Source organism: Theropithecus gelada, chromosome 9, assembly GCF_003255815.1.
Source record: "Theropithecus gelada isolate Dixy chromosome 9, Tgel_1.0, whole genome shotgun sequence".
Lineage (NCBI taxonomy): Eukaryota > Metazoa > Chordata > Mammalia > Primates > Cercopithecidae > Theropithecus > Theropithecus gelada.
The window spans coordinates 43,165,663-43,179,236 of record NC_037677.1 but is presented as its reverse complement, the minus strand read 5'-3'; the positions used below and the strand labels follow the sequence as shown (position 1 = coordinate 43,179,236).

At 50.4% G+C, this 13,574-nt stretch overlaps 1 protein-coding gene across 4 annotated transcripts in view; it reads right to left on the bottom strand.

Annotated features, from left to right (window-relative positions):
- Positions 1-13,574, bottom strand: part of ALOX5 (arachidonate 5-lipoxygenase) — a 60,732-nt gene that overhangs the window by 12,197 nt on the left and 34,961 nt on the right. For all 4 annotated transcript variants that reach the window (XM_025397888.1, XM_025397892.1, XM_025397890.1 and 1 more), the window contains exons 5-7: positions 9,916-10,022; positions 8,909-9,081; positions 5,098-5,244 (exon numbers count right to left, since the gene is read on the bottom strand). In XM_025397888.1, coding sequence (XP_025253673.1) covers positions 5,098-5,244; positions 8,909-9,081; positions 9,916-10,022 — 427 coding nt within the window. The remainder of the gene's footprint in view (positions 1-5,097; positions 5,245-8,908; positions 9,082-9,915; positions 10,023-13,574) is intronic.

Sequence of the window (13,574 nt, the reverse complement as noted above, 5' to 3'; positions counted from 1 at the left end):
CCCACCAAACAGATCCACTGGTACAGAGACCTCAGAGAAGAGGGAGCTGAGGACTGAACTCTGAGCGCGGCTCTCTGTTCTAAGTATCTTCCTGGGGGGCCTGGGGGAAGTCCTGCCTACAAGCCACAGCTAACATTCCTTTCTGGTAACTCAAAATTTTAAACAAAACTTCTCTTCCTTAACCAACCGCAAAACAACAAATTTTTGAATCTACCTATGACCTGGAAGCCCACCCCACTTCAAGATATCCTGCCCTTTTAGGCTAAAACCAATGTGTGCCCTCCAAGTATTGATTAATGATTTTGCCTGTTAACTTCTGCTTTCCTGAAATTTACACCGCCTTTAAAAACGCTTACCTGCAAGCCATCAGGGAGTTCCCGTCTTAAGAGGGAGTTGCCCAATTCTCCTTTTTTGGTCCCCGCAATAAATGCCTTGTGTTCTAGATTCTATCCCAATCTGTGTTTTGTTTTGCTGCACTGGGCAAGCAGACCCCAGTCCAGCTCGGTAACACAACTGTCCTCACCACGACAGCCCCAACCCCAGGATCCTCTGACCGCCCACTCCAACGTGCACCTGGTACAGCAGGTACTGTGGGATCTGCTCCGGTGCTGGCCCAAGCTCTGACCTTGGGCTGCCCAGGCCCACCAGTTATCCCGTGAACACTGCCAGGCTGCAGCAATTCATGGGCAGTGCATGGGGCTCTATCCTTGCTGGTGTTTGGGAGTTACCCCTTTGTTTTTCCAACCAGACAGGTTAGAAATGATATCTTATTGTTAACTTTCATTTGCATTTCCCTAACTACAGGCGAATTTACGAGTTTTTCCATATGCTGGTTGCCCATTTACATTTCTTCTTTTGTAAATTGCCTGTCCATATTCTCTGACCATTTTTCCACTGGAGTATTTGTATTTTCCTGCCAATATAAAGGAGCTAATTGTATGTCATAGATAGGCATTTCTTAGCTGTCACGTCTGTTACAGTTATTCCCCTCAATCTCTATTTTGCTTTTTGGCTTTGTTTATGGTTTATTTTATCATTCAAGTTTTAAAACATTACACAATCAAATATGCTTAGCTTTCCCCTTATAACTTCTTGGTTTCCTTTTCCTTCTAAAAGTCTTCTGAGTCTCCGCATCGTTTTTCTAAATTCATTTACTTTTTTCATTTTAATTTTTATTTCATCTGAATTTCTTTTTTTCTTTTTCTTCTAAGCAGCTCTACATGATGAGATTTATTTTTGTAAATGGCATGACAGAGTAGTCCAACTTAATTTTCTTCTTATGCAAAGTGTGATAGCACCATTAAAATAATACCCCCTTTTCACTGAGTTGAAAAACCTCCATTGTGATACATTAAATTCCTCTGTAGGGGAGTCTATTTCTGGATCTTACTCTATACTGTCCCCCAGTTCTCTCTGTTTTCAAGCACAGCTTAACAGTAACCTTACAAATCCAGCAAGGAAAGTGTTCCCTCTGTGTTTTCTTTTCTTTTTTTTTTTTTAAAGGCGGGGTGTCACTCTTTGCCCAGTGTGGAGTGCAGTGGAGCTTTCATGGCTCACTGCAGCCTGAACTCCTGGACTCAAGCCATCTTCCCACCTCAGCCTCCTGAGCAGTTGGGATCACAGGTATGCACCACCATACTTAATTTTTTCTATTAAATTTTCTTTTCTTTTTTTTTCTTTTTTTCTTTTTAGACTTGGTTGCCCTGCCTCTCTATGTGGTTTTCATTTTTTTCAAAATTTTTTGACTATGCCAGATTTCTTTTTCCACATGAATCTTTCAATTTTTAAATTGTTTTCTCTCCTTTTTAGTTCCTCTTCACCACCACCACACCTCCACCAAGAAAGATAAAAAATTCTGGCTGAAATTTTACTTGAAAGTGCATTAAGTTTTTATAATAGAATTTGGTAGAACTGACATTATGATGATATACAGTTTCCTCCCCAATATCAAATCACTGTTAAGAGTTCATTGTATATCCTTTAAAATAACTTCATAGTTGGCCAGGTGCGGTAGCTCACACCTGTAATCCCAACACTTTGGGAGGCTGAGGCAGGCGAATCACAAGGTCAGGAGTTCCAGACCAGCCTGGCCAACATGGTGAAACACCATCTCTACTAAAAATACAAAAAATTAGCTGGGCATGGTAATCCCAGCTACTTGGGAGGCTGAGGCAGGATCATTGCTTGAACCCGGGAGGCAGAGGTTGCAGTGAGCCGAGATCATGCCGCTGCACTCCAACCTGGGTGACAGAGCGAGACTTCATCTCAAAATAATAATAATAATAATAATAATAATAATAATAATAGCTTTATAGTTTTTCCTTATATGGACGTTATATTTTATTGTTGGTATGGAGAAAGGCTATTTTTTTTTGAGAAATATATTTATCTAAACTCTTTGCCAAATGAACTTATTAATCTAGTAGCTTTTAAAAAAATTAGAATCTTTTATGTTTTCTAGGTCTACCATAGCATTACCAGAAAGGATAATGTTCCCTATTCTTTGACAATACGCTTATTGATTGTTTTCCTGTTTTATCATGTAGTATGACCTCTAAAATAATGTCAAATAAAAACAGCGATATCAGCATTCTTATTTATTATTTTAATGGAAATGGCATTAGAGTTGCAGCTTTTTGATGTTAGCTATCTTTATCATATAAAGTAAGGTTCCTCCTATTAATTTTTATTTGTTGTGGCTATTAAATGTTATTAAATTCACTTTTAGTGTGAATTGATATAATCATAAACTTTATCCTTACTGGTGTAATAAATTATGGTGGTAGCTCTCTTGATATTGAAATATCTGGAATAAGCCCTACTTGGTTATTACATATAGTCATTTAATACACTGCTGCACTCACTTTGTTAATATCACCCTTAGATTTCTCTTCAATCTTTATTTAATACTTAGATTGGTCTTCAGCCTTCTTTTGAAGTCTGCCTGTATCCAATTTCAGAACTAAGCTTACGCCAGCTTTATAGGATCAATTTGGGGCTGATAAAGAGCCCTGGAAATGTTGGCTGTCTAGTAGCTGGGTGAGACTCAGCTGCTCGCCATGTGGGTCTGTTTCCAATCACTATATGGAAATTGGCCTATTTTCTACAATTTCTTCTAATTTATCTTTTCCTAGGTTTTTAATCCATTTCCTCTAGTTTTTCAAATGTGTTGCTATATTACTCTCATTAAAAAAGTATATAATCATAATTACTCTTTTTTAAGAGACGGGGTCTTGCTATGTTGCTCAGGCTAGAGTGCCGTGGCTATTCACAGGTGTGATCATAGCACACTACAGCCTCAAGTGAGCCTCCTGCCTCAGCCTCCCACGTAGCTGGGACTACAGTTGTGCACCACCATGGTGCACGACAATGTAATTACTCTTTTTATGACTCCTTTTTTATTCCGAATCTTGAATATGTTTTTTTTTCTCTCTCTCTCTTTTTTTCCGTCAGCCTCATGAGGAGGTTATTATTATTATTTTTTGGACCTTTCAAAGAACTAGATCTTGGATTTACTATCCTCTGACTTTCATTTGCTTGGGTCTTTATAGTTTGCAAAGTTTCCATTTTCAGAAGAAGAAAGAGACCCAGGAACAGTCTGTGGCTTTCTCAAGGTCCCACATCCTGTTAGCAAGTGGCTGAGCTGGAATTTAAGCTAGGCGCCTGACTCCAGGCTGCTCCAAGAGGTCTCTGAGAAAAGCTTTTGAAGGCACCATCGGTGGTGCCTGGGATCTCCGGGGATCTTGCAGGAATTTCATCTTCTTTTAGGTCACCTGTCCCTTTACCTACTGCTTCAGTTCCTTTGGCACAGGGCTTCTCTCTAGTAACAGACGGGAAGCTCCTCTGAGGGCACATGCCCCTAGGAGACCGTGGGGAGCCTGGAATCTAGAGAATCAGATGACCTGACTTGAATCCTAGCTCTGTGGCTGGCAGTGGGCACCTGTCCCTCAGTTTCCTTATCTGGGTAAAGTGATCAACATCAATAGAGCCCACTACCTGGGAGGGTTGTGGTGATGATTACACAAATAAAGATAGGTTATCTAAAACCCCAGTGGTTAAGTGTGCTTCAGAATCCAGAATTTTTAGGATTTTAGCAGTGGGTATACTTCATTATGTGCCATACCCCCTCCCACCCCAGGTCGAGGGCAACGTACTATTTTACAATCAAACCAAGCAGTATTTCTGCAGTGATCCACATGCCTATCACATTGAATGGGAAAAAGGCTCTAAATAACCTCACCTATTGCTTCAAAGAAGGTTTGTTCACAAACAATGAATTTGCTGCACAGTTTTGAAACATGCAGCAGTTTTTAGATTCTTTAGATTTAGAATCGAGGGTGAGGGATTGTGGACTGTGCAGGTTAACCCGTAGGATAGCCTTGGCATGTGGCTGGTGCCTGACCTATCCAGCTGCTACTGTGTCCACAGCTCCCAAGGTCCAGTTCATGGACATTATTTGCTGAATGCTCATCTGCCAGTCTCCCACGGCATCCCCTGTGCAGTTCTTTCCTACCCCCAGGGACCTATGCCCAGTCCAGTCCTGGCCTTGGTCCCTGCTGTCTGCACACCAGCTCCCAGCCTGGCAGTAGGCTGGTGCCAGGAACAGGTGGAGACAAAGCCTTGTGCCCACCTGCTTTTCATCCAGGGTCTCCCTCTTCCTCCTCCCTCATCTCAGGTGGATGTAAAAACTCACATCATTATCAAAGGTGGCATACCAGGACTGGCCTGGCTCCTGGCCCCAATGCCCATGGTGCCCCTCAGTGGTTTTGGTCTCCAGCTCAGCCCACAGCTTCACCTGCCTGGCCCCTGGCAGCACCTTGATTGGGGGCCCTTGGTCAGGGCGCTGGGTGGAGAGTGAAGAATATCATCCCATGGCAGGTCCTCCACAGTGTGCCTCGACCGGCCAGGGGCTTCTCAAGTGTGCCTTGGGGAGTACAGCCCTCTCCGCCCTATGGACAGCCCACCTCAGGGCCGGCAGGAAGCCCTAGTGTCTTTCAAGACATAGCTTCCCGAGCTGGAGTGTGAATGGAGCCACCCAGGAGCCCTGGATCGCGGAGGACTGAGCTGCTCAGAAAGGTGTGCCTGGAGGCAGCTTACCTGGATAGCAATGGGGACGATCTTGTTGGCCAGGTTCTTATACAGCAAGCAGATGGGAGCGGCCAGGAACTGGAGTGTGCAGGGGTCTGTTTTGTTGGCATCAATGCCATCCAGTAGCTCAAAGTCCACGATGAAAATGTTCCCTTGCTGCAGGAGGCAGAGGGATGTGTCCAAATCAGGCTCAGCAGATGGGCCAAAAATCAGGCCTAGGAAAGAGTGATGATCTCTGGGGCCCCCTCTCCCTTTCCTGCGACTCAGCGGACTTTAGAATGTGTCAAAGGCTGATTGATTCACATGGAGGGTGTTCACAGGTTATGGTAGTTCAGGGTAAGGTGAAGGAATGGCAGCAGCTCACTCTGCATTTGTAGTGTCGGAAACCTGCTTGACTGGCAGGAAAGATGAGAGACCGCCCTGAGTGTCAGATTATAAGAAGAAAGGAGAGGTTAGGTGAAATAGATGCGACCAGTTAAATGTCAAAAAATGATGCTGCTGGACTCTATACAGAGGTCAAAACTGGGCGAACTCAACCCCAGTCAGAGCCAGGACAGGGATCTCCCTTGGGAGGAAGAGACAGGAAGCGGGGCAGGGCTGTCCACCGGGTCGGGTAGGGAGGCTGCAGAGGAAGGCAGAGGGGGTTCTGCACGGGCAGGGGAATCTACAGGGGTTGAGGGGGGTCTCCAGGAGGTAGGGAAGGTCTGCGGGGGCAGGAATGAGCGTATGGCGGGAGAGGGGCTGCAGAAGCAGAGGGGGAAGGGGCAGTGGCTGGGCAGGTGGGGGTGGTCTGCAGGGTTGGCCTGTTGTGCCCTGGTCTGAGACTGGCGACACGGCGGTATATTGGTGTAAATTCGTCGGGCTTGCTGACCCTCGGATCCGTGCCCTTTTCTGTAGGAATTAACACCCCTCGACACACAACGAGCGTGCCCATGAAATGGGAGGCGGGCGACCGCTGGGAGCCGCGCAGTGGGTCCGGCAGAGGGGCCCCTAGGAAGGCCAGGTGCAGGGCTGCTGTGCAGCGCTTAGGCCGGGGGTATGGCCGCTCCTTCTGAAGCCTTTTCTGTTTCCTGAGTGATGAAGGAAAGGGTGAGGGTCCCGACTGCGGAGGGGTCGGGGTCTACTCCGCCTGGAGACATCCAGAGCGCCCCGCTACAGCTTCACCGATCGCGCCCGCGCACAGGACCCCCGGGCTGCTCGGCGGCACGCAGGACTGAAGCTACCCACCCAGGACGAAGCCACCCACCCAGGACGGCGGGAGCTCGGAGCCTGGCCACCGCCCTCCTCCTTTGTGTCGTTTGACACCAGGGATGAGCTCTGAGCATCTGTCGCGATGGTGGGGGGGGGGGGGGGCGGGGGGGGGGGGGGAGCGGGGAAACGGGGACTTTTCCCGCGGAGGCGCTCAGGGCACCTTGTGTTGGGGAGGGAGGCAGGTGGAGACCCTCGGGCTGGTCGGGCACATTGGTGTCTTGCCTTCTAGGAGGACGGCTGGACAGCTGGACTTTGAGAGCTGAAGTGACCATCAGACTCTACCCAGAAGGAATGGCTGCTAATCCAATCTTGAGACCACCCAGGCTGGTGAACCTGATACTGGGAACAGGAGGCCTGGGATTTGGGGCCACAGATTGCAGCATTTCTCTGTTATTCCAGGCCTCCCTTGCATCTTTCTGAAAAACGAGGGGCAGGCCTATCTCTCAGTTCTGACGTTTTAGGATTCTGCTGCTGACACTGGAGTTCCTGCCTGTCTAGCGTCCCTGTCCCCTCTGGGTCTCCATTCTCCTGGCCGTGGGCACGGGCTCACAGAATCAGTGAGGCCCGAGGATGGCCTAAGACATCTGCTGGGAGTGTTAGGAAACAGGGTCTTTCTTGCTGGGAGTGGGTGGTGTTTGCTAAGCTGGTGGAAGGTAAATCTGAAGCTGCTGGCGATCATTCTTTACCTCCAGGTAAGGAAACCCTCCTGAGGAAAAATCCACCAGAGGCAGAGGATTGAGACATGGAGAGAGAGAGACAGTGCAGGGGATGATCTGAGCCCTGGTCTGGTCCCAAATGAGTTAGCATTGCTTTTTACTGTTGCCTGAGCCAATAGAGTTCTTGGATTAAACCAGATGGAGTTGATTTTTGTAATCTGAAACCAAAGAATCCAAATACAAAGACTAAGAACTCAAACAAACTTGAGCTGTAACACTGAATCAATACCAACAACAGGGATACGATTTCCCTCTTCATGTTCCAGAAAATAACTGCACATTTTACAAAACAATGTAGGCATTTTTAGTAGGCCACAAGCTTGCTGTAGATCACTAAGGTGCTGCCAGATGGGCAGCATGAATGACTGTGGGGATTAAGAATCATGCTGGTGTGTAGGAGATGGGAAGGTGTGTGTGTGTTAAGAGTCTAGTCAGTGTCCCAGCTACTCGGGAGGCTAAGGTAGGAGAATGGCCTAAACCCGGGAGGCGGAGCTTGCAGTGAGCTGAGATCTGGCCACTGCACTCCAGCCTGGGCGACAGAGGGAGACTCCGTCTCAAACAAAACCAAAACAAAACAAACCAAAACAAAACAAAAAAGCGTCTAGTCAGTGAGGGGTAGGTCAGCTCAAAGGAAAGGCGACCGATAACCCACGTGCCCTGGAGGTGGCCAGGACTCCCTGTGGGAGGCTGTTGCCCTGCCCAAGTGCTGAGGACGGCGACTCCTTGGCTGCTGGGTGCACAGATGGCTGCTCAGAGTCTTCCAATTCTAGGATTCTATATGGCTTAATCTCTATGATCTCTGACTTGAAGTTTGAAACCTACAGCCACCGAATCAATGTTACTAAGTCTAGCAATTCAGTCCACTCAGGAACACAGATGCTGTCTCAGTGTATGGGGGATTGTAACTGTCAGCTGTTCCCATGACCAGGAAGTGTTCCAGGCCTGGCTGGGTGCAGGAGGAGGAGGTTAGGAAGCGCTGCCTGCACTGGGGCAGGAGACTTGTCCAGGGACTTCAGCTGGGTGGGTGGCCCTCTAGATTCAGATGGGCCAGGTACTGGGGCTGTAGGTTTATCTCTAAAGGGCACCAACCATCCCTCTCCAACTAGGGCCCCAGGGTAAGCTGAGCTTAAAAGACTGGAAGCAGCAGAGGCCACCTGGACACCTGGGGACAGGCAGCAGGGCCTGGGTGGCAGAAGGCCCCATCACACTGGTTCCATGGGGAAGAGGCAGGCTGATGGGCTAGCACCTGTTGCTGAGCCCCACCAGATTCAGATGGAGCTGGTTTGAACTTCTGTCTCAAGACTAGGTCAGCCTTGCAGCCGGAGGCAGCTGAGTCTGCAGGTGAGGGTGGGAAGGAGGGTGCGACAGGAGCACAGGCAGCAGCATTTCTAACGAGAAAGTCAAACATTCTGTTGGGTTTCTCCTCGTGCCCCTTTTTTATTCTCACACAAGATCTACTTCTTTCTCCAGTGTTCTCCCCTTTGCAAGGTGGGTGACAACTGATGACTGTGTATATAAAGCACCTGTCACAATGCCTGTCCCACCACAGGCCCCTAATCAAGGATAGCTCCTGTAATTATTGATACTGATAGTGAAAATATTGACATTATGTTCCCAGACTCGAACATCATGGAGAAACATTCCCCGCAATTCCTCCTCTGATATTGTACAAGACAGTCTGCATAATGCCCAGGACCCTGGCTGACACTGCTGCCAGGAAAAGGAAGCGGCTGCTCCAGGCCAGATGGGCCTGCAGTTAGTGTCTTGGGGGCCTATGAGCACTGGTCAGGAGGAAGTGGCTTCCACCTGACAGACTGTGACCTTGGCCACTTCCCCAGCCCATCAACCCCTACCTGGACCTCCTGCTCCAAGCTGAGCTGTCGCTCCAGGCTGCACTCCACCATCTCCGTGGTCACCGGGAACTTCTCCGGCAGCTCTGTGCAGCGCCGGATCAACACAGGGTTGCAGCCATTCAGGAACTGGTAGCCAAACATCAGGTCTTCCTGCCAATGATTCATGACCCGCTCTACCAGGAGAGAAGCGAGACCCACCCTGAGCTCTGAGCAGAGGGCAGCCAGGGCCGTGGCCCTCCTGACCTCACCTGACCTCTGCAGAGCAGAGTCCCTGCTTGGTCTCCTCCCCCAAGTGCTCCCTGGATGGACACAGCTCCAACTGCTGTCCCCTGCCCATCACTGGGTCAGGCTGTGGCACCATCTCATCATCCCTGAGCTGGCCCTTAGTGGCTCAGAAGCCTCCCGGGGCACCCATCTCTCATGAACTCAGGTACCTCAGCCCAGCATGGATAGTCCAGGATGAAAGGAGGAGGGGCGTGGAGGAGAGTCCCTGGGGACAGTTTTCCAAGTTTGGTTCCCCATGTCCTGATTTCGGCACCTCTTCTTGTCCAGCCATTCCTGCCTCCTTAACGTCCTTCCCGTGCCATGACTGGCCACTATAAAGCTAGTGCTCTCACCAAACACATCCTTATCCAAAGGAACCCAAAGTTGCTTTCGTGTAAATGCCTAAAACACAAGCCAAGTTCTGCCTTTGCTCTGGTCAGAAGCACAAATGATTGATTTGTGCCAAGAAAAAGTTCTGATACTTTTCAGACTTTGATGGTGAAATGAGGTCGAGGGTGCTGGAGCTTGAATATCTGAGGAGGAGAAACCTCTGGGCACAAGTGTGACCACAGTGATGCAAAAGCTGTGGAGTGTAGGGGGTGCCGGCCAGGGTGGCATGGTGGCAGCGAGGCCCCCATGCTGCAGCAGGCAGGAAAGCCCTTGTCAATTTCGTGGTAAGTCTCAGACAGAAGAGCAGCATCCCCTGTCCCCAGCACCACTAGAGCCCCCAGAGGCACACTCACCAGAAATAGTGTTGCTGATCTTGACGAAGATTTTCTCAAAGTCGGCAAAGTCATTCCAGGAAGACTGGAACATGTGCATGAAGCGGTTGATGAACAGGTTCTCCATCCTGCAGACCAGGAGAGAGGTCACCTTGTACACACCAGCCATGCCTCCCTCTGCAGAGCCCCTTCACAGTGAGCTCTCAGGGGTCCCCACAACACACCCCCCCACGGCCCCAGGCAGCTCTGCAGAGACAGGTGATTGGCTTTTCAGAACCAGGACAGAAACTGGCATCTATACGGGATGCTGTTCCTACTGCACCTCACCTGTCGAAGAGATAGGCCAGTACCCTCCAGAATAGCCTACAGTGCCTTGAATTCCATTCAGACATGTGTTCATTCATTCATTCATTCACTCGTCAGGGACTTGCTGTCCCCCACTCAGTGGGCCAGTCCCTCAGAAAGCTTCCAGGAACAGAGATCCAGCTGCTCTACTGTGTTGCCTGGATTTTGGGGAGACGAACAGTTCAATTGACTTGAAAACTCATTTATTTTCTGCTAAATGGCTCCATGCTTGGTGCTGAGGACAGAAGTTTCCAAATGCTCACTGCACAAGACGAGAAAATAGAAACCCAAGGCCAGAGCTTGCTAAATTCGGAATGCAGGTTGCAGGTACCAAGGAGTGAGATGTGTGTGTGAGCAACCCCCAGGGCTTCCTGGAGGAGGCAGGGTGTGGGATGGGTCCAGGAAAGCTGGAAAAGAGGGGAGAGGCTTCCCAGGCTTCCTCCATAACCCTGCAGGGTGCAGCACAGGAGCGTGGGAATGCTGCCCAGTGTTCACCATGACACAGGCTGCCTCAGTTTCTCTCTCTGGCACACAAAAGACTGAGATTAACAAGTTAGCCTGTTTCCTCCCCACTGTCAGTGCTCGATCACTGCCCACTCTTCAGCCTTGACTCTGGCTGCCCCTCAGAGCTCAGGCCTTTGCCTTGGGCCTTTGCACATCTGTTTCCTTCAGGCTGGAATGCTCGGTGCCCCTTTCTTTTCTGCTGTGGACTAAATTGTGCCCCCCAAATTCACATGTTGAAGCCCTGACCCCCAGTATGATGGCATTAGGGGGTGGGGCCTTTGGGAGGTGATTAGGGTTAGATGAGGTCACAAGGGTGGGGCATCCATGATGGGATTAGCGTCCTCCTAAGAAAAGGAAGGCACCAGAAGGCTTATTCATGCCCTGTCCCCATCTCTCCTCTGCCACATGACCATACTATGGGAACACAGAGAGACATCTGCAAGCTGGGAAGAGGGCCCTCACCAGAAAGTGGATTGGCTGGCACCCTGATCTTGGACTTCTAGCCTCCAGACCTGTGAGAGACAAATGTCTGCAGTTTAAGCCATCTGGTCTGTGGTATTTTGATGTGGCTGTCCCAATAGGCTACGCCATTCTCCTACTGCGCATATGGGGTGAGTGTGTCTGGAGGGCTCCCTGGAGTGATGCTGTCTCTGTTCATTTCCTCTGCAGCTCTTACTGCAGCTTAGGTGCAAACTCATGTGTATGAATTGGTGCCCACTGCCCTATGCATGCTGAGGGCACAGTCATGCCTGCACTTTACTCAGCATTGAGCCCAGGCCTCCTAGTGTCCAGAGGGGCTCATGCAGCATCGCCTCGTGGACGAAAAGGTGACCTCACCCTGGTGCAGGGGATTGTGCCCGGGGCATTCCTCCAGTGGCTCCTCTTCCCGCCCACCCCCGAGGAGGCAGCCCTACGTGGCCAGGATCCCCCACTTCTCAGGTGGAGTGTGGCTGGGTCTGAGCTGTAGACACACACACCTTGTCATGGGGAAATCTGGGGAGTCAGGGACCTCCCCACATCCTCCTGATCCAGCAGAATCAGAGAATGGAGGCTGGGGAGAGCCTGGCTGATGGGACACAGGGCTTGGTGACATCCCAGCTCTGTCGTACCAGGGAAATTACCCTGTGACCATGCATGAAGGCAGCAAACTGGAGCAACCACACAGGGGAACTCTTAGGATAAGCAGGAGACACTGGGGGTCTGTCCTGCTTGCCCTGCCAGGCCTAGGGGCGCATCCGGGCAGAACAGCAATCCCCTTCCATCCTTCCTTAGCTTAGCAAATGCTTCTCTCCTTTGTCCTGGCTACCCTGGGTCTCCGAGGAGGCCATGATGCTCAGGAGAGGGTACTGGGACCACAAGGCTGGAAGCCTTTGTGAGTACTGTCTTTTTCTCCTCATGTGTCAGGACAAAAAAGCAGCCTGCAGGTGGCCAAGAGGGTGTACTGCTGGAAGTTGCCATGGCACAGTCTGGGCGGTGTGGCCGGCTTTGTGATGGGCTGCATACAGTAGGTACTCAGTGCTACAGCAACCTGGAGCTGTCGAATAATGCCAGCATCATCTTCCAGTCCTTCTGGTACCTTCTTCACTTGGATCCAGCTCCTCGTGGGGAAGGAGGGGCTTTTACCCAGATTCTTGCTGCAGCCTTCCAGGGAGGCTGCTGTGGCCTCACCAAGGCTACGACCAGCAGCCAGGCACCGGAATACCCAGAGAAGCTTCTTTCAGCCTTGCTGCCTCCTTCCTCCCCCAGCACCTCATGTCAGCTGAGTGTCCTGGGCTAGGAACGCTTGTCAAACTAGAGGAGTAAGCCTCACTGTAGCATCTGGTGTCAGTCTGGGTGGGGAAAAGAACTTATTTCTGGGAGATGAGAGTCCTTCCCAAGCCCCGAGAGCCCTGTAGGGCCTGAAGATGGCCCAGCACCAGATGGTGCTCCAGAAAGAGGCCCTGTGCTGGGGCGCCTGAGGTCCCGGGTGGTTGCTCACCCCTGTTCTTTGGAGGAACCAGGAGTGAGTCACCATCTCCCCAGCTGGGTCTGTTTGACCTCAAAACAGGAGGTTTGCTCTGAAAACAGGGTGGATGTGGCAGTTTTCAGAGGAAGCCACAGATCCAGGAAGAAGTGGAGTTATGAGGAACATATTTGCGTGTCATCTAGAGGCAAAATATTTCTATATCCTTACAGATAACTGGAATATTCAGGGCTTCAAAGATCCGCTTTTGTAAAAAGAAGGAACCTGCAGGCCAGAGAGGGCACCAGGTAAGGTCACACAGGCAGGTAACAGCCACCTTGATCACCTGGTCTCGGGGTGGTGACCAAGCTTTCTCCTGCACCTTCAGCTTTCTCCTGTGCCAAACTGTGGCCCAAACTGAGCACCAGCTGTTGGTCGTGTGCCAGGTGAGCCCCACCCCTCACCCCTACTTCTCCCAGGACCGGCCTCATTTCTGTACTGTTCCGCCTCACTCGAGGGAAACTCTCTCAATTTCCTTTAACGAGGCCATGGAGGTTCACCTGCCCTCTGTCTCCCTGCTCTTTCCTTCTGCTAACAGCTTTTCCATTTTTCATGCCACAGTTGTGCTGTGCAGGGCGGGGGCAAAGCCTGCTGAGGAGGGCTGGCCCCCTTCCAGGCACAGCAGGTGGCTAGGAGGAACTGCGTGCCAGAGTTACTCAGAAGCGGCGAGGAAACCAAGCTGTCCCCAGCCAGAGGTTTAACAGGGACGGCCTCCTCGGTGATTTCAGCCACGAGTTTCAGTTTCCTGCCAGTGGGCACTGAGTTTAACCCACACTAGGGGGTGAGTGTAGCCATCCAGATTTTAACAAGGGCCCCAGGGGATTCTGAC